Raw genomic sequence first — 17923 nt, 5'->3', positions numbered from 1 at the left:
AGAGAATGCTATCCCTTTGAGACCTAGGATGGTAGCTGCCGTATTGAAGCAGTGTGTTTCTGGCAGTAGGTTTAACATACAGAGACACACAAATTTAGTTTTGATGATGTTTGATCCAAACGTCCAGAAATTCAACCTTGCAGTTGCTACAATGGACAGTAAATTTCAAGTTGATGTCAGCTGCATTCAGCCAGGCAACAAATTCGTCCAGGGAGCTCTGGTCCCCATTCCAGATGAAAAAGATATCGTCGATGAATCGTGACCATGCTCGGACATTCTCGTAAAAGGGCGCCAGTTCGTTATATATGTTGATCTGTTCAAATCGTCCCATGTAGAGGCAGGCTATGCTCGGGGCACAGGAAGCCCCCATGCTTACGCCCTGTATCTGATGGAAATAGTTCTCATTAAACTCAAAATAATTTTGTCTCAGGACCGTCTTCAGACATTGAATGATAAATGGGGCATTGGTGATTTCGGTTTCCATAGCCAGGATCTCTTGAAGCACAGAAAGTGCTCCTTCCTGAGGGATATTCGTATATAGGGATTCCAAATCCAACGTGACCAGAAGTTCCTTTTCTGAATCATAAGGTGTGTTCTCGATCTGGGAGATGAAATGGCCAGTATCTTTCACATAGGATTCAAGTTTACAAACCAAAGGTTTCAAAAAGCAATCAACGTATTTAGAGAGAGGTTCAATGGCCGAGCCAATGGTGGAAACAATGGGTCTAGGGGGTGGATCCGATATGTTTTTGTGGGTCTTAGGCACCCCGTATATGATGGGCATGCGGGTGTACCTTGGCGTAAAAAATTCAGCTTCCTTTGTACAGATAAAATTCTCCTCAACCGCAGCCCCAACCATCGATAAAATGCGCTGTTTAAGGTGGGGCTCGGGGTTTCTCGTGATACGTTTGTAGTATCTAGTGGATGACAAAAGGGTGTTCATTTTCTCAATATAGGTGGGGCAATTTTCGGTGCGGTTTTATTGAAAATTGCCAAAATCATCAAATGTGTCCCTAAACCTGCCAGTAACTTGTCTGCTGTTGAACAGAAGGCCCTGAAATCATTACAAGACAACAAGCAACTTACCATTAAGCCTTGCAATAAGGGAGGGGGTATTGTTATTTTTAACACCCCCACCTATATTGAGAAAATGAACACCCTTTTGTCATCCACTAGATACTACAAACGTATCACGAGAAACCCCGAGCCCAACCTTAAACAGCGCATTTTATCGATGGTTGAGGCTGCGGTTGAGGAGAATTTTATCTGTACAAAGGAAGCTGAATTTTTGACGCCGAGGTACACCCGCATGCCCATCATATACGGGGTGCCTAAGACCCACAAAAACATATCGGATCCACCCCTAAGACCCATTGTTTCCACCATTGGCTCGGCCATTGAACCTCTCTCTAAATACGTTGATTGCTTTTTGAAACCTTTGGTTAGTAAACTTGAATCCTATGTGAAAGATACTGGCCATTTCATCTCCAAGATTGAGAACACACCTTATGATTCAGAAAAGGAACTTCTGGTCACGTTGGATTTAGAATCCCTATATACGAATATCCCTCAGGAAGGAGCACTTTCTGTGCTTCAAGAGATCCTGGCTATGGAAACAGAAATCACCAATGCCCCATTTATCATTCAATGTCTGAAGACGGTCCTGAGTCAAAATTATTTTGAGTTTAATGAGAACTATTTCCATCAGATACAGGGCGTAAGCATGGGGGCTTCCTGTGCCCCGAGCATAGCCTGCCTCTATATGGGACGATTTGAACAGATCAACATATATAACGGACTGGCGCCCTTTTACGAGAATGTCCGAGCATGGTCATGATTCATCGACGATATCTATTTCATCTGGAATGGAGACCAGAGCTCCCTGGACAAATTTGTTGCCTGGCTGAATGCAGCTGACATCAACTTGAAATTTACTGTCCATTGTAGCAACTGCAAGGTTGAATTTCTGGACGTTTGGATCGAACATCATCAAAACAAAATTTGTGTGTCTCTGTATGTTAAACCTACTGCCAGAAACACACTGCTTCAATACAGCACTACCATCTTAGGTCTCAAAGGGATAGCATTCCCTTCAGCCAATTCCTCCGTATTCGGAGGAACTGCTCCCATATGAAGGATTTCTTAATTCAGGCTGACATCCTCAAGGCTAAATTTCTTAGTCGGGGCTATCCACAAAAGTTGATCAAGGACTCCCTAAAACGAGCCAGATATTTCAACAGAGAATCCATGTTTGATTTAAAGGAGACTAACCCTGTTGATAAGCTGGTATATGTTACCAAACATTCCAACATTAACCACAGGGTTAGGCAGACAATCAACTCACTGTGGTACCTTTTAAATATTGGCAACGATGAGATGAAAATCACTAAACCTCTGTTTGCCTTTAGACGGAACAAGAACTTAAAAAACTTCCTAATCAAAGGGAGAATCATGGATAAGAAGGCTCCAATTCAGACCGCCATCTCTAGATTAGAACCCATTAGGGTTAATCACCGTTGTGGTACCTGCCAGGCATGCCCCAACGCGATAGTTGGCAAGACCATCAGCGTTAATGATCGGTCCATTACACTTCAAGGGATGACTAACTGTCGTTCCTCCAATGTGATATATATCATAACCTGCCCTTGTGATCTTATATACATTGGAGAAACTGGTCGCGAGTGTAGAGCTAGGATTTGCGAACACAAGTCCAATATTCGCACTAAAAAAATCGCTGCCCCTCTGGTTAGCCATTGCCTTGACAAGAACCACAACGTAATGGACCTAAAGTGGTCCATTCTAGAAAAAATCTATACCCCCTCAGGTAGAGACCCCAGTTCTAATAGGAAAAAGAGAGAAACTTTCTGGATCTTTTATCTGGATTCAGTACAGCATGGCTTGAACGAGATTATCCAGTGGGAGAATGCGATCATCTAACCGACTGGCCCTTTGGGCATCCTCTACTGAGGATACTACTTGACATTGCTATACATGATAAGAAGATAGACAATGTGGGTTTAACCTGCTCCCTGTCGGGTTTGGCGGTAGGAAATCGTTGATCAACTATTTGCAGGTTTTTAACTGTCTTAAACAGATCTGAGAACGGCGTTTTGCGACATCATTTTTCTGCCTCGGTTACTACCTGGTTCGTAATTATTCGTGGACCACATCTATCGCTCCAATATGGCCGCCGTTTTGTTAAGCGTTTTGATTTACTGTTCATTCATAGTCCTCTCTCTACTTCCATCGACCACTTGTCATGAACCTGTCCATTGGCTCTCGGTGAACCTATGGCGTGCTAATAAGGATGGGAACCCCAAGTTGAATCACCCAGGGCACTCCCGTCGTGCTATTTGACACGCGACCGACGCTCCGATAGAAGCCAGCACCAGGACAAACAAGTAAGTTTCTGAGCAATAGGAAATGTCGCCCTGCATCTTCACTGAGGCTTGACGCGTGCTCCGTTTAATCGGTAGCTGTCTGCCTTCTAGTTATACATAAGTCCATTCAGGTTGAGGGCCGTTTTAGGTTCCCCACCCTCCCTCACCCCTTTCCTTCGCTGCTATAACCGAATGGCGTTTAAATTATCTGCCCTGTTTGCTCTGACTCCGCTCTCGCATTGAGGACCTTGGGACCACGTATTATCTAATGCACCCTAAGCTGCGGAGAGGCCGTTTATTAGTTTCTGCTAAAGTTTGACAGCCATACATCTACCCTGGTACCATGCCATCTAGAAACATCATGTTTTCTGTATATGCAGGAAACTTCTGCGGCCTGAAAGAAATTAAAGATATCCAGCGTATTGATGCAACCTCCACGCAATTGGTCCACCCGTTACTTGAACGTCGTAGGACCGCGTGAAACCCAGCTTACATCTCATCACTGCTGTGCCGCTATTTACAAGTATGTTTTTTCTCTATTTATACTCTTTCTCTTTGATCTATGGTATACGGGATTGTTCCCTAGTGAAACTAAAGGTCTTTCTATAACCTATTTTTTTCACGCTCCATGATTTTTCCTAGATATGATTGTACCTCTTTGAGCCATCTGATTCTAACCTCGCTGAATGTTTTGAATCCGACTTGACCCGGCTGACATACTTGTGAATGATTGCGTCAGGTCATAATCATTGACGTGGAGTGTCCTTGCGACTTGCTGAGCCTCTGAATATAGATCCCTTCATTCAGTGAAGATGTTCATTCAAACCCCTATCCTATGGGCTTTAAAGTACGTATCGTAAACAATATCCTCTTAATCCTCGTACCCACATATATAATCGTCGCATTCACTGTTTCCAAACACGGGTGTTAAACTCGCTGGCTGTTTGCTTTCCTATTTTTCTACATATTTGCACATATCTAATTGCACGGAATCTAGATAAGTTTACTGCATTGGCTATCTCTACCTTGGAGGTGTTCTCTCACACATGTTCCCTATTGGTACCTTGCTGGACCTTGTATAAAAATGTATGGTATAGATATCCCTTTTGTATTCACTGCTGGAGCTGATCCGTATGGACAGATCAGTAATATTCATGATACTGCATCAGGTTGTATGTATATTTTTTGTATCACTGTTCTTTTTGATTACTTATATATGTTTGACTGATCAATCCTAGGTATAGCCTATGTCCCCCACTATCTATCGGTCTTCGCCCTGATGAAGGTGGGGCCCAAGTCTGGGTCCAATACCGAAACGCGCGTTGGCGCCTGAACTTTCGGCACTTCTTACCTCATAGTATCTCTTTTCTCCAACTGGATGATACATGAGCTAATCACCTATATGATCACATCAGGAAGTTTTGCCAACTTGACCGCAATTTGTTAGTGGAATGATGATGGAATGAATGTATGTATGCATGAGTTGAGTTATGTGTGGGACATTGAATACTTTTTATACCACTATTGTTGCAATAGTTTTTGGTTTTCTTTATTATTTAATGTGTTTTATGTGCAAAAACCAACAAAAAGTATTTGAAAAAAATTTTGTTCAGAAAAAACAAAATAAACAAGAAATATATATTTTTCTATCTATACATTTTGTCTGGTGCCTTTATTCTACTGTTCTGTTCGCTCAGCTCCAGTCTAGTAGTGTTTTGAACTAGGGACCTATGTTTTAGGCCCTTTTACACATCTATTGGGTGGGTGCTTCTCTTGATTTATATTGAACAACTTTCAGTAAGACCAAAGCTTCTGTCCATAGAACAATTTTATCTGGGAAGAAAGTGGTGTATGGTGGATGGACGCAGAGAGCCTGCAGCTCACTTACTTGCCGCACCAATGTTATGGTGATGAGGAACACTGTCTTGAGGGTAAGAAGATACAGAGGGCAGCTGTAAAGTGGCTCAAAGGGAGGGCACATCAAAAAATGAGGACCAAGTTAAGGTCGCACAATGCCATTACAAAAGGAGAGGGAGGAAACACGTGTTGCAGGCCCCTTAAAAAAATGCATCACAACTGATGATTTAAACAATGAGGGCTGGTCCGGCAACCTTAAAAAGACCGAAAGAGCCAAAAGGTACCTTTTAACTGTGCCCAAAGAAAAGCCTTGCCGGACAAGAGACCCAACAAACAACAGAACATCAGATAATTTGGCCTGGAGGGGGTCAATCTGTTGTGTGTGCTGCACCAAACCACAATGTTGTCCAATAAACACGTTTATACAAATTTTGTCAAGGGACATGTGGCTGCCAAGATGACATCTACCACCTACGGAGAAAGGTCAAAGGTGTTCAGCTGTCAGGACTCAATCTCGAAGCACGAAAGTCGCGATTGGGAAGTGCAGGGTGCAGAACCCCACCATGTTGCTGCAACAGCAGGTGCTCCCAGGGGGGCAGCTTTATTTGAGGACAGATGCTCAAACCCAGTAGTTCTGGATACTATTCTCTGTGCCCAATCCAGGGCCACTAGGATGACGTGGGCCCGGTCAGTGCTGATCTTCTTCAGAACTTGGGGAGAAGAGGTATCAGCAAGGAGGCATACAGTAGTCCTGAAGTCTACTTTAGGCATAACGAGTTTACAGGTAAGACATGCTTTGGAATCTCCAATGGCAGAAGTACCAAAATTGTACCCTCCTCGGACGTGGTGACTAGATCAAGCTAAGGCTCTCCCCATTTGCAGAAGAGATCTTGAGCTACTTGAATGAATGAATGATCATTTTATAAAGCGTGAACTATGCCCAAAGATGTCAAGGCGCTAAGACAGAACCAACGGTCAGAGACTAGGAGGTGTAAGTCCTCTTAGTTATCAAGGGCAAAAAGCCAGGCCTTTAAGGATTTACAGAAGAGAAGGTGCAGCTATAGGCAGATCGATAAGGGAAGAGTGTTCCTAGAGCTTAGAGGTAGAGTAAGACCTTCGACCCTCGGTCTAGGTCCACTCTCTCCCCGCAGCTCCACTGTGCCGTCTCTTGCCTCCAGACCCCGACCTCCTCCTTGGAAGGTACGAGGAGGCTGCTGCCCGCTCCTGTACCTGCTGCCCGCTCCAACTGGGACTAGACTTCCTGCAACCACTGTAACCTTTCTCAGCTGTTTTGTTTCTTAATTTTTCCCTGTTGTGCCATTGTTATTGTGCCCATCAGTGTCTTGCTCTTATTTCACCAGTGTTTTTATTTTCTCATGCCCGCCTGTTCCTTTCGCCGCTGCTGCCCTTGCAGCCCCCCACCCCCCGGAATTCCCCCGCTCCCTAGCCTCTCCTCCCTCCCACCTCTCCTACTAATTGGCGGCCGGTGAGCGGTCGCGCAGCAGACCACGCCGCCGGCGCGCCAAAGGTGCGCCAAAGGCAAGCCCGTCTGCGCCCGTCCGTGACCCGACCGCAGGCAGCGTCAGGAAACCTGGACCTCCCACTACCCATCGCTACCACACCACCACCCTCCTTGCACTCAACCGTGGAAGACTTAGAGAATGCCAACAGGCCTCGCCGAACACGACCAATGGCCAGTTCTCCTACCTCCACTGCCGCCAGACACTCACCGCCACCCCGGCCTCCAACAACGCAGACGCCAGCACCCTAAAATGCATCCTCCTCAAAGTACGATGCTTACACAAACACGCCATGGAAATCTGGAACCTACTAGACCCTCTCTCGCATGACATCGCCTTCTTCACAGAGACCTGGACCAACACATCCTCCGCCCCGACATCAGCACCGCCATCCCAGACAGATACAAGAGCCAGAGGAAAGACCGCCCCAACCACCCAGGAGGGGGCCGTGCCATGGCCCACAAGAGCACCCTTCGCCTCACCATCTCCAGCAAAACCTTCTCCTCCGCAGAACACTTGCACTTCCAGATCCAGACCACCCCCAAAGCAACACTCCGAGCAACCCTCATCTACAGACCCCCCGGCCCCCGAACACCCTTCACCACCATCACGACTTCATCGCACCCCACGCCGTTGCCTCAACAAACTACATACTCATTGGAGACCTGAACTTCCACCTCGAAAACCCCTGCGACCCCCAACTCCACTATCCTTCGTGACAACCTCACCAGCATCGGACTTAAAACAACTCAACACACCAACCCACAGACCAGGCCACACCCTCGACACCATCTTCGCGGCAGGAAACAGCGTCCAATTAAGCCACACAACGCAGCCGCCATGGACCCACCACCACTGCGTACACTTCGCCATCAACAAACCCAAGGCACCCGAACCAGCCCCACGCCCACCACAAAGGAACTGGAGCAAGGTTACCGACGAGCAACTTAACTCCACCCTCACCCGAGACAACCACACCTGGGCACTCGATGCAAATGACGCAGCCAGAGAACTCCACACCAGGATCTGCATCTGCGCAGACGAGCTTGACCCGCTGCGCAACCCCGACAGACAACGGCCCAGGAAAGCCGCCTGGTTCACCACCGCTCTCCAAGAAGCCAGATGCACCTGGAAACGCCTGGAGAAGAACTGGAGAAACACCAAGACAACCGAAAACCACACAACCTACAAGGACCCCATAACGGACTACCACAACCAGATCAAAGCCACCAAGAGGAACTTCATCCACAACAAAATCCTGACCAACTCCAACAACTGCAAGGAATATTTCAGTATCATTCAAGAATTCACCAACCCACGCAGTGAAGCCACAGACATCACCCCATCCCAAGACCTCTGCAACAAGCTTGGAACCTATTTCCATCTCGAGATCAAAAACCTCATCCACCAGGCGCCCCCCCCTCCCCCAGAAACACTAGCCAGCCCACCATCTCCAACTGAACACCGATCACGGCCGAAGACACTGCCTCAACCATGAATAGCATCCACTTGGAGGCCCCCACTGACCCCTGCACCCCTCACATCTACCACAGAGCCACGGCCGCCATCGCACCCGAACTACAATGCACCATCAACACCACCCTCAAAACAGGCACCTTCCCAGACGACTGGAAGCGCGCAGAAGTCAGACCACTGCTGAAGAAGCCCACAGCTGACCCCACCAACCTCAAGAACTATCGGCCCATCTCGTTCCTCCCCTTCGCAGCCAAAGTTGCAGAGAAAACAGTCAACAGGAAACTGACACGATTCATTGAAGAGAACGCCGTCCTCAACCATCCCAATCCGGAGCAACCACGGCACATAGACCACCCTACTCGCCGCCACAAACGACATCCGCACCCTCCTGGACCAAGGCCACTCTGCCGCCCTCACTCGACCTATCAGCTGCCTTCGACACTGTCTCCCACCACACACTAGTCGCCATACTACAATACGCAGGAATACAAGGAACAGCCTTGGACTGGATCTGATCATTCCTCACCAGAAGAAGCGAAAGGATCAGACTCCCACCGTTCCTCTTCGACCCCACGAAAATCACCTACGGAGTCCCACAGGGTTCATCACTGAGCCCCACCCTCTTCAACATCTACATGGCCCCCTTCACAGCCATCGTCCGACAACACGGCCTCAACAACGTATCCTACGCCGACGACACCCAGCTCATCCGCTCCCTCACCAAAGACCCCACCACTGCCAAACTCAATTTCCAGAAAGGAATGCAAGACGTCGCAGTCTGGATGACCAACAGCCGTCTGAAGCTCAACGCCGAGACGACAGAAGTCCTCTGTACCACTCCTTCTGCATGGGACAGCACCTGGTGGCTGACCGCCCTCGGAAGCCCACCTACCCCCTCAGACCATGCCAAGAACCTCGGCATCGTACTCGACTCATCACTCAACCGACAAGTCAATGTCATCACCTCCAGCTGCTTCAACACCCTAAGTATCCCCTGCAAGACCTTCATGTGGATCCCCCCTGAGTCAAGAAAGACAGTCATCCACGCACTCATCACCAGCAGACTGGACCATGGAAACGCACTCTACGCCGGCATCAACAAGTCCCTACTCTGCAAACTCCAGACAATACAGAACACCGCCGCCAGACTCGTCCTTGGCATTCCCCGACACAAACACATCAACTAACACTTATGAAGTCTCCACTGGCTCCCCGTGGAGAAAAGAGCCACGTTCAAAATCCTCACCCATGCCTACAAAACAACGGACCCAAACACTGCAACGACAAAATCAACTTCCACGTACCCAAAAGAAACCTCCGATCTTCCAACCTCGCACTGGCCGAAAGCCCGCACAGCCACAGAGCCAGAGCAGGCGGAAGATCCTTCTCTCACATTGCAGCCAAGACCTGGATTGAGCTACCGGCAGACATCAGACGCGCCCCCTCCCTGAACACCTTTAGGAACTTCAAGACCTGGCTCTTCGGCTAAAAAGATCTGCGGACACCCCCCCCCCCCCCCCCCCCCCCCAGCGCCTTGAGACCCTCTTGGGTGAGTAACACGCTTACAATTCCCTGATTGATTGAATGAGAGGTGGCCACAGCAAAGCCTCTTCCTCCCCACCTTGCCCTCCTAAACCTGGTTACTACCAGACAATTTTTGTTGGCAGACCTCAGCAGTTTAGTAGGGACGTAGCTTTGGAGGAGATGTTTTATTCATTTGGACCAGAATTGTGAAGTGCCCTTTGAACTATACATTGGACCTTAAACAGAATACGTTTCTCTAATGGAAGCCAATGCAACTTACGAATGGCAGCGGAGATCAAATAAAATTTGGGATGATCCTTAATGAGTCTCGCTGCAGCATTCTGGACAAGTTGAAGTTTATGGATGGATCCCTTCTTAATGTCCAAGTAAAGAGTGTTACAATAACCCAGGGTGGACAAAATCAAGGCAAAAGTTGCTTGCTTCCGTGAAGAGAGAGAGAGAGACATGGAAACATCTTCCTCAAGATCCTAATAACCCCAAAACAGTACGAGACAGTTCTGTGGACCTCGGGTCAAAAGAAAGTGAGTTGTCAACTATAACACCGAGAATCTTCTGCCGAGGAAGCAGGACAAGGATATGGTCCAAGCATTTCCGGCCACCAGGAGTGGGTCCATAAAGATTGATGGGTGCCAAAGACCATGACCTTTGTTTTGTCCCCATTGAGTCAAAGATAGTTGTTTACCAACCAGGAGGCCATGGCTTGCATGCAGCATTTGCTGCGGAGGACTCCATATTATTTGTGATGGACACAGCCCAAAAGATCTAATCACCTTAGTAAACAGAGAAATATATATTTTAAATAGAGTGGGACTCAAACAGGAACCCTGCAGAATGCCACAGAAGGTGGGGATGGAGTCAGAATAAAATTGGTCCATCTTTACTTTCTGTGATCTATCTGTCAGGAATGATGACAGGAGCTTCAAGGCAGAGTCTGACACCCCAATTTCCTGAAGACGGTTGATCAGTCTTGTCGGCGAGATGGTATCAAAGGCCACAGATAGGTCCAGTAGTATTAACAAAGAAGTATGCCCAGCATCTATTTGGGTCTGTATGTTATTTACTGCAGTTAAGCAGGTGATGTTGCTCCAAGTAGGAGCTTAATTGGGTATTTAGATGTTTGTCCAAGATCTTAGCGGAAACAGGTAAAGAGATGGGCCGCTAATTTTTAGGTTCTGATGAGTCCAGGTTGCTTTGCTTCAGTAGACGTTTTCCAGCTAAGAGGATAACGTCCAGAGGAGATGACCAGATTAAGAATTGAAGTTAGGTGGGGCACAATCAGCTCTCTTCCCGATTGCATATACTTCAGGGGGCAGGGTTCCTATGGGGACCCGGGTTTAATTCCCCATAGGAAATTATCAGTCTGTTCATGAGATAGAGGAAGAAAAGCCGACAGCCCTGCTTCCCTCTTTTCCGTTTTAGGAAGGTTCTCTTCGGTTTCACTGCCACTTGTGATCTGCTAGCAATCGACGGCTGATTTTTTTCTACCCTGGCATCAAAAAATCTTGCTAGGTGGTGCACCACCAGGAAGAGCCCAAGGTTGTCCAGCTACTTCCAGAGGTATAGTGCCGCCTGGCACAGGGACCAGGAACCCACACTACCCTACCTTGCTTGTTGCAGTATCACATGGCGGTGGTGTTGTCCCTAAGCACCAGTACCAGTCTCCCTTTGATGGATGGAAGGAAAGCCTTCGGTGGCAATCAGGTGGTCCGCAGGTCCCGGAGGTGGATATGGAGCAGGGCCTCCACCCTCTGATCTCCACTCCCACATGGCAGCCCCAACCCACTAGGGACTCATATGTCACAACTGTCATCCCTCGGTGGGTTAAGAAGAGGAGTCTGCCGCTGACCCAATCGCGGTCCAGTCACCATTTCTGCAATTCTTTCACTGTCTCCTTCCTCCAAAATATGGATGTGCTTGGAGAGGTCCCCTTGAGGTTCAGCTCACTGAGACTTCTGACTCCACTGCAGAGCCCGCATATGCCAACTGGCATGCTTGTTCATCAGGATGCGGAATGCCATCAGTCCCAAGAGACTCCGAGTCTACCTCACTGGAATCCAGGACGGAGGCTGAAAGATCAGGATGATAGCCTGAATGTTCTGGACTCTCCTTTCTGGGGGTAAGGGTTGAATGCAAGAAACCATTCCATGTCCAGAATTGCTTGAATGAAGGTGAGCATCTGAGAAGGAGTTAGGGGTGACTTTGGCACATTGATTGACCCCAAAGATGACATGAGCTTGGCTGTAGTATGGAGGTGGCTAGGGACTGCCTCTGGTGAGCCCCTCTTCACAGCCAGTTGTTGAGGTAGAGGAAGACTAGGACCTCTGACCTCGAAAGCTGTGCTGCTCCCACCGCCATTGCTTTTGTGAACACCTGAAGTGCGCTGGTGAGAAAAAAGGGAGCACAGGAAACTAAAAATACTCCCATCCCTCCACAAACCACAGATGGTTATAAAATAATAGGCATCCTGCAGGTCCAAAGCTAACATCCAGTCTCCAGGGTCATGGGTTGACAAGACCTGGGCAGGTGTGTGCATCTTGAATTTTTCTTTCTGGATGAAGGCATTGAGAGGTTGCAAGTCTAAATAAAACAAATGCCTCGGACTGTATTTGGCACCAGAAAGTAGCGGGAATAACAACCATGGCATACTTCTGGTATCTTCTTGATAGCCCCTCTGGCCAAAAGGGCTTGCACTTCCTGCCATAAGATGGACATAGGTCGCTCCGGGGAAAGATATGGAGGAGTAGCAAGGAAGGGCAAAGTGTAACCCTTCCGGACAATCTGCAGGACCCACCTGTCTAATGTGAAAGTCTGCCAAGTGTCAAGGCCGCTGGCTTCTTAAATGTTACCATACCAATTTTCTTTGTGGTAAGATTGCCCTATTTCATCACCCAAATCATAATTGTTGTGCAAATTCGTACCAAATTAGGAATGTAAAGTATGTGTCCTTCCTTGTAGGGGTGGCAAGTCAAATGGAGGAGGCTGCACTTTGATGGAAATCAAGCATAGCCTTGAGCACGATCATAAAGGTGCCAAATCTGAGTCGGATAGCACAATCAGAAGCTTGTCCTCTGGTATTAGTGGAATCTGCATCTGCATTGATGCTTCGGAAACCAACGTGGAGCCAGAGGTGGAGCAGGTGCAGGAGCCAGAGGAGGTCCAGTGGTGGATTTGGAGGGTCCAACTGGTGCTGGGGGTAAACCCGCTTGTAGTATCCTAAATAGGGGGTGCTCTTAGCACCTTGGAGCTTCTAGGAACCCCAGAGGTAGTTGGTAAAGATCTAACCAGAGCATGACCTCCTAGAACTCTTCAATCTGCTTCGGTGTTGCAGGTGGTTCCAGAAATGTAAGTTGTGCTGGGACATGTTTCGGGATGGGCTTCAAGGTTGACCAACTTTGGAAGCTGGATCGAGAGGCATGGAAATGCCTTCTCAGGAGAGAATAAGTGGCAAGAAGGTGCAGAGTCAACATAGTGTTTTTTTGTTTTTTTACTTTGACTTAGCCAAAGACTTAAAGCAGGAAGGCAACCAACCTCAGGAACACCTTCTGTGACTTTTGCAATAGGAAAGAGACTGGGAAAGTTCCATCGACTTGGACGGGTCTCATAGTAGAGTCTTCCAGTGCTTGGCAACAGCTTCACTTTGCCGTCCGTTATGGTCTTCGGGTTTATCGAAGTGTTGTTGCTTGACCCAAAGTACCACAGGCAAACATAATGAAGACCTGTCACAGACATTTCTTTGTGACAGTCCTTACAGGGTTTAAAACCTGTCATCTTGGGAGATGACATTTCTCTTGCACACTGTAAAATTTAGATAAAAAAGTGTCTGAAAGAGACAAGAGGTAGAGCCAGATCTGTGTCTGGTGGCACCGAGAGAAAGGAACTAACATCAGCTTTTATGCGCCCGCAATGTAATTTCCGGAGTGGAACGGTGTCAGTATGGAGCCAACAGCATCACCTACCACCGCGCAGAGAGACTGCTTAAAGGTTTCCAGTTACGGTCTGACACCTGGGGAATATTGAAAAAAGGTGAGGAATTTGCGGTTAGAGGTCTTTATCAGAAGTCACAGTAACCACCCAGAAATTATTCCGTCACCTCTACCCAGGGCCACTCTGCACTGATGTATGAGGTTCTGGAAGGAGGGAAACAAGTTATAGAGATGTGGCAAAGTTTAGGATTATGTGACAGTGTACAAAGTCATATTTGGGCTTTAGAGATCTGCAATAAGACAACGTCATGGATGGGTGATACAGCTCTATGACATGATATAAGTGCCAGGCAGGTTAGACATATATGTGATGAGGCATGTAACTCTTATGGTATTATAGAAATGCGAGTACTGATGTATAAGGTTATGAGCGTGGTACACAGATCTGCATTGAGATATAAGGCATGAGTGCATGTGGCACCAGAATATACTATTGTCAGAATACTGCAGTAATGTTCGGTTTGTGAATTGAGAGGAGGGCTGTCGGTGGGGGTGGGGGGTGGGGGAGCGGGGTTAGGGGCTGGCTTAGGGTGGGGGGAACTGATGGACATAAATTACTCTTTAAAAAAAACACTTACCTGCCTTGCCGCATTGTGTCCCTCTCTTCTGCAGGCACAGGCTCCCAGAATGCACTGCAACCAATTCTGAAACTGCTTTCATGCTGCTGAAAGCAGCATCATGATTGGTCTGAGTGCCAATGATTTGCACTCTCAGTTAGACTGGGAGCCTGTGCCTTCTCTTTCCAACCCGGCAACGCACCTCAGGTTGGAGAGAGCTTCAGTGCACATCACAGTTTGGCCAGCATGAGACTGCCGGCCAGACCGTCATGCGCATTGAATACCAGTGCAAAACACTCCTCCACCAGCCTGTCATCATCCTGGCCCCGCGCCCAAGCTTCGGCTCAGAGAGAAAAAATAATAAAAAGGATAATAACCAAGGGTTTATTATCATTTTATTTTAATTTTTTGGCTGCTGGCAGGTGGGGTGACACTCATCCGCCATAGCAGAGGTGCCGCCGCTGGAATGCCGTCTGAAATAAATATCTTTTAGTAAATAATTGCTTCAGAAGTTTCACCCCATTAATAACACAAGATCTCAACACAATGGGACACAGTATTTTTGTAAACAATATTCAGGACATAATATTCATGTCCAACGATATTTCGGTTTACAATATTCTGACAATATAATCCCCCGAGTGGGTCACAGAGACTTAAGCTGTGTTACAAAGTCTTGTTGTACCATGAAGTTCTCTGATGAAAGGAGGGTTAAAACTATCTTTAGTGCTTTATAACATTATGTCTAGTTTTTACAGATGTGAAATTTGGTAAAGCCACTGTAGCTTGTAGAGCTCAATAATGAGGTAAAATTTGCATATTTTTCTAGAGCTCTGTATAAGATTTAAGCCCTGAGAGGGTTAGGAAGCCCATTGATGAGGAATAAGGCACTCTGAGTCGTACCCATCTGTACTGAGATATCAGATCCTGAAGGGTTAAAGCAATGAATAATGAAATAGAAGGTCATGGACAGGTTATAATAATCTGCAATGGGGTGTATCATCTCTGGTAGTTTATTCGAATGTATGGTGGGACGTTAGATCCAAAGTGGGTCATACAAATCACTAATGAAGTACAAGTTCATGGATGAACTGTGATTTAGTATAAAAACCAGTTAAAACCAGTAGGATTAAATAAATGGTCAACTCAGCCTTTCATTCTTAAAATCGAAATATCAAACAGTTTTGTAAGAGCTGCACGTGTTATTTAAAGAACTATGAAAAAGATAACACTGGTAGAATTAATATGCACAAGATAAGCTAACTTTATTATTATGAGATCTTGGGAAGGGTATCTTAGTTACAATGGCCTGTGAAGGTTATACAGATGAGTGATGAAGTAAACTTTTACAGATGGTTATACAGTTGTGTTTCGAGATATATCCAGATGTATATGCACATTTGTAACTGGTATACCTGTCTGGAGGAGATGGACTTGACTGTAGATCTGTCCTGTTCACAGCCAAGCACACAATGTCTGCAGCATCGATCTTTGCCGACGGCTCACAGCTCTTGTCACTCTCATAAAACAAAAGGGATTTTTCCAGACAGCACCAGACCCTGTGGAACTCTGCATAAAAAAGAAAATAACATTGGCAACTAACAAAAGTGTGGTGTCAAGGGAACCTCTCCGGTGCATGCAGCTCTGCCTTTCCTTTTCCTGCAGTAAGGCTCATTTAGTGTTACTTTCTAAGCTGTGACTGTGCTCCCGCTGACTTCCTACAGCCTTAGAGTTCCCGTTCTTCACTCATATACAAGGTATATTTCCCCTTTGAGTCTCATGCTATATGTGTGCTTTACTTCTGTGACAGAACCCCCTTTATCGCCATGCTGTGAAAGCTCTCTAGTCTCTGTGCTGTAATCGTTCTTCTTACTTCTTATTCCCCACATGCAATTAATATTCCACCTTAACTATCTAAAATGGACATTTTCTTCCTTCTCCCTCCTGTCCTGTGAATGTTCCCCTTCTTTCTGTCTCCCATGCTGTAAACGTTCTTCCTCATCTCTACATGGACTATAGAAACACATAGGGTGAACAGGATAGGTGTCTCCACATTAAACACGCAACTGGGAATATCATGAAAGAGATCAAAAAAACACAGGTCTGAACATCCCTGGGCTGAGTGGTTGGAGCATTTGCCCTCTCCCTGGAATATTTCAATGCGACTATCAGCGTATCTCTATGTTTCAGAGCAATAACCTGCAGCATATGGTAGTCAGACTGGTCTGTGGGCTTCACACATACACACATCTACCATTACATATTAACTGTGAAGCAGCATATCCAGTAGCAATCAATGTGCATTGTTTATCAGGCATGATACAAAAAAAGCCCTTCTTAGATTCTTACATCCTTGGCAGGTCCTCAAGATCCTCTTTTCATATTGTCAGTGTATTACGATTCAAAGACCAAGGTATTGCAGTTGAGATAAAGGACCAGATGCTTCAAAGGGTTTTGCCCATTCTGTGTCTATGGGAAAATGTGTTGACGCATATGGCCCAAAGAGACCAGGGATATCTTCTCTAAAATTACATCCCACCTGCTGTATCACAGTTTTAAAAAGGTTTGAAGGTCTACTCTTTTTTGCTTGTTTTAGCCTTTTTAGGTCTCGGCTAGCGAAGGCTGTGCTTGCGCAGTCTCGCTCGCGAGATTTAATGTTTTAGGAGTGGGGCTTTAACCCGCCCCTTTTTTTCCCTCCTCCATTGGCTGGCCTCTTAAATGCTGGTCAGCCATTGGAGAAGAGCTTTGTCGCTCCAAACAAGCCCCGTCTTTTTGCGATTCGGGGGCGTGTTTTTTCACTTCTTTCCCTTTTTTAAAGCCCCGCCCCTTTCCACCCCTTTCACACGTGGTGGGCGTGTTTTTTTTTTTAGCATTGGAAGATTTGTCCATTTGTCGGAGCGGGACGTGGGGTCGCCTCTTCCTTGCTGCTGGATCGGCGTTCCAAGTCCGGTGAGTACAAGCGTTAAGGTAACTATGTTGTTCCTGCGTGCATTTCACATGGCCCCTGCGAGGTTTTGTTGCTCTGGTGAGGACGTTGAGTAAGACGCGCGGCTACAATATTTCTCTCTATGTCCCCACTTTTCATTTTTCGCTCCCTCCTAAAAGCCCAGCCCCTGGGAACCAGCCCCAACAAGAGCGCTGACTAACAGCCCCCTCCACCAATCCCCGCTCAGGCTTCCCCTTCCCTCCCACCCACCCTCGCACGACTGGGAAAGTTTTCTCCGTTGTTGTTGCAGCCATGAGTCGGGTCTCAGGGTGGGTCTAAAGGCGGCAGCTTGGATATACGGTGGCCTGCTTCGACCCAGTGAATTCATTTAAAGCCGGACCAGTTCCCGCATGTCCCCGCTCTACAATATTTCTCTCTCCGTCCCCACTTTTCATTTTTCGCTCCGTCCTAAAAGCACATCCCCTGGGAACCAGCCCCAACAAGAGCGCTGACTAACAGCCCTCTCCACCAATCCCAGCTCAGGCTTCCCCTTCTCTCCCACTCACACATCCTCGCACGACTTGGAAAGTTTGTTCCGTTGTTGTTGCAGCCATTAGTCGGGTCTCAGGGTGGGTCTAAAGGCGGCAGATTGGATATACGGTGGCCTGCTTCGACCCAG

General features: G+C 47.1%; 1 protein-coding gene and 1 long non-coding RNA gene across 7 annotated transcripts in view; one reads left to right on the top strand and one right to left on the bottom strand.

Moving 5' to 3' along the window:
• ARAP3 (ArfGAP with RhoGAP domain, ankyrin repeat and PH domain 3) overlaps positions 1-17923 on the bottom strand; it is a 530251-nt gene that overhangs the window by 173805 nt on the left and 338523 nt on the right. For all 5 annotated transcript variants that reach the window (XM_085617771.1, XM_085617775.1, XM_085617774.1 and 2 more), the window contains exon 16: positions 15734-15887. In XM_085617771.1, coding sequence (XP_085473897.1) covers positions 15734-15887 — 154 coding nt within the window. The remainder of the gene's footprint in view (positions 1-15733; positions 15888-17923) is intronic.
• LOC146810702 (uncharacterized) overlaps positions 3310-17923 on the top strand; it is a 199915-nt gene continuing 185301 nt past the window's right edge. Inside the window, exons 1-3 of one of the 2 annotated variants that reach the window (XR_014966622.1) lie at positions 3310-3401; positions 3761-3903; positions 4023-4227. This is a non-coding gene — a long non-coding RNA (uncharacterized LOC146810702). Of the gene's footprint in view, positions 3402-3760; positions 3904-4022; positions 4228-17923 lie in introns of those variants that run through there. The other variant, XR_014966621.1, reaches the window with a different exon arrangement.

Source organism: Triturus cristatus, chromosome 7, assembly GCF_964204655.1.
Source record: "Triturus cristatus chromosome 7, aTriCri1.1, whole genome shotgun sequence".
Taxonomy (NCBI): Eukaryota; Metazoa; Chordata; class Amphibia; order Caudata; family Salamandridae; genus Triturus; species Triturus cristatus.
This window is presented reverse-complemented; position numbering and strand designations above follow the sequence as displayed.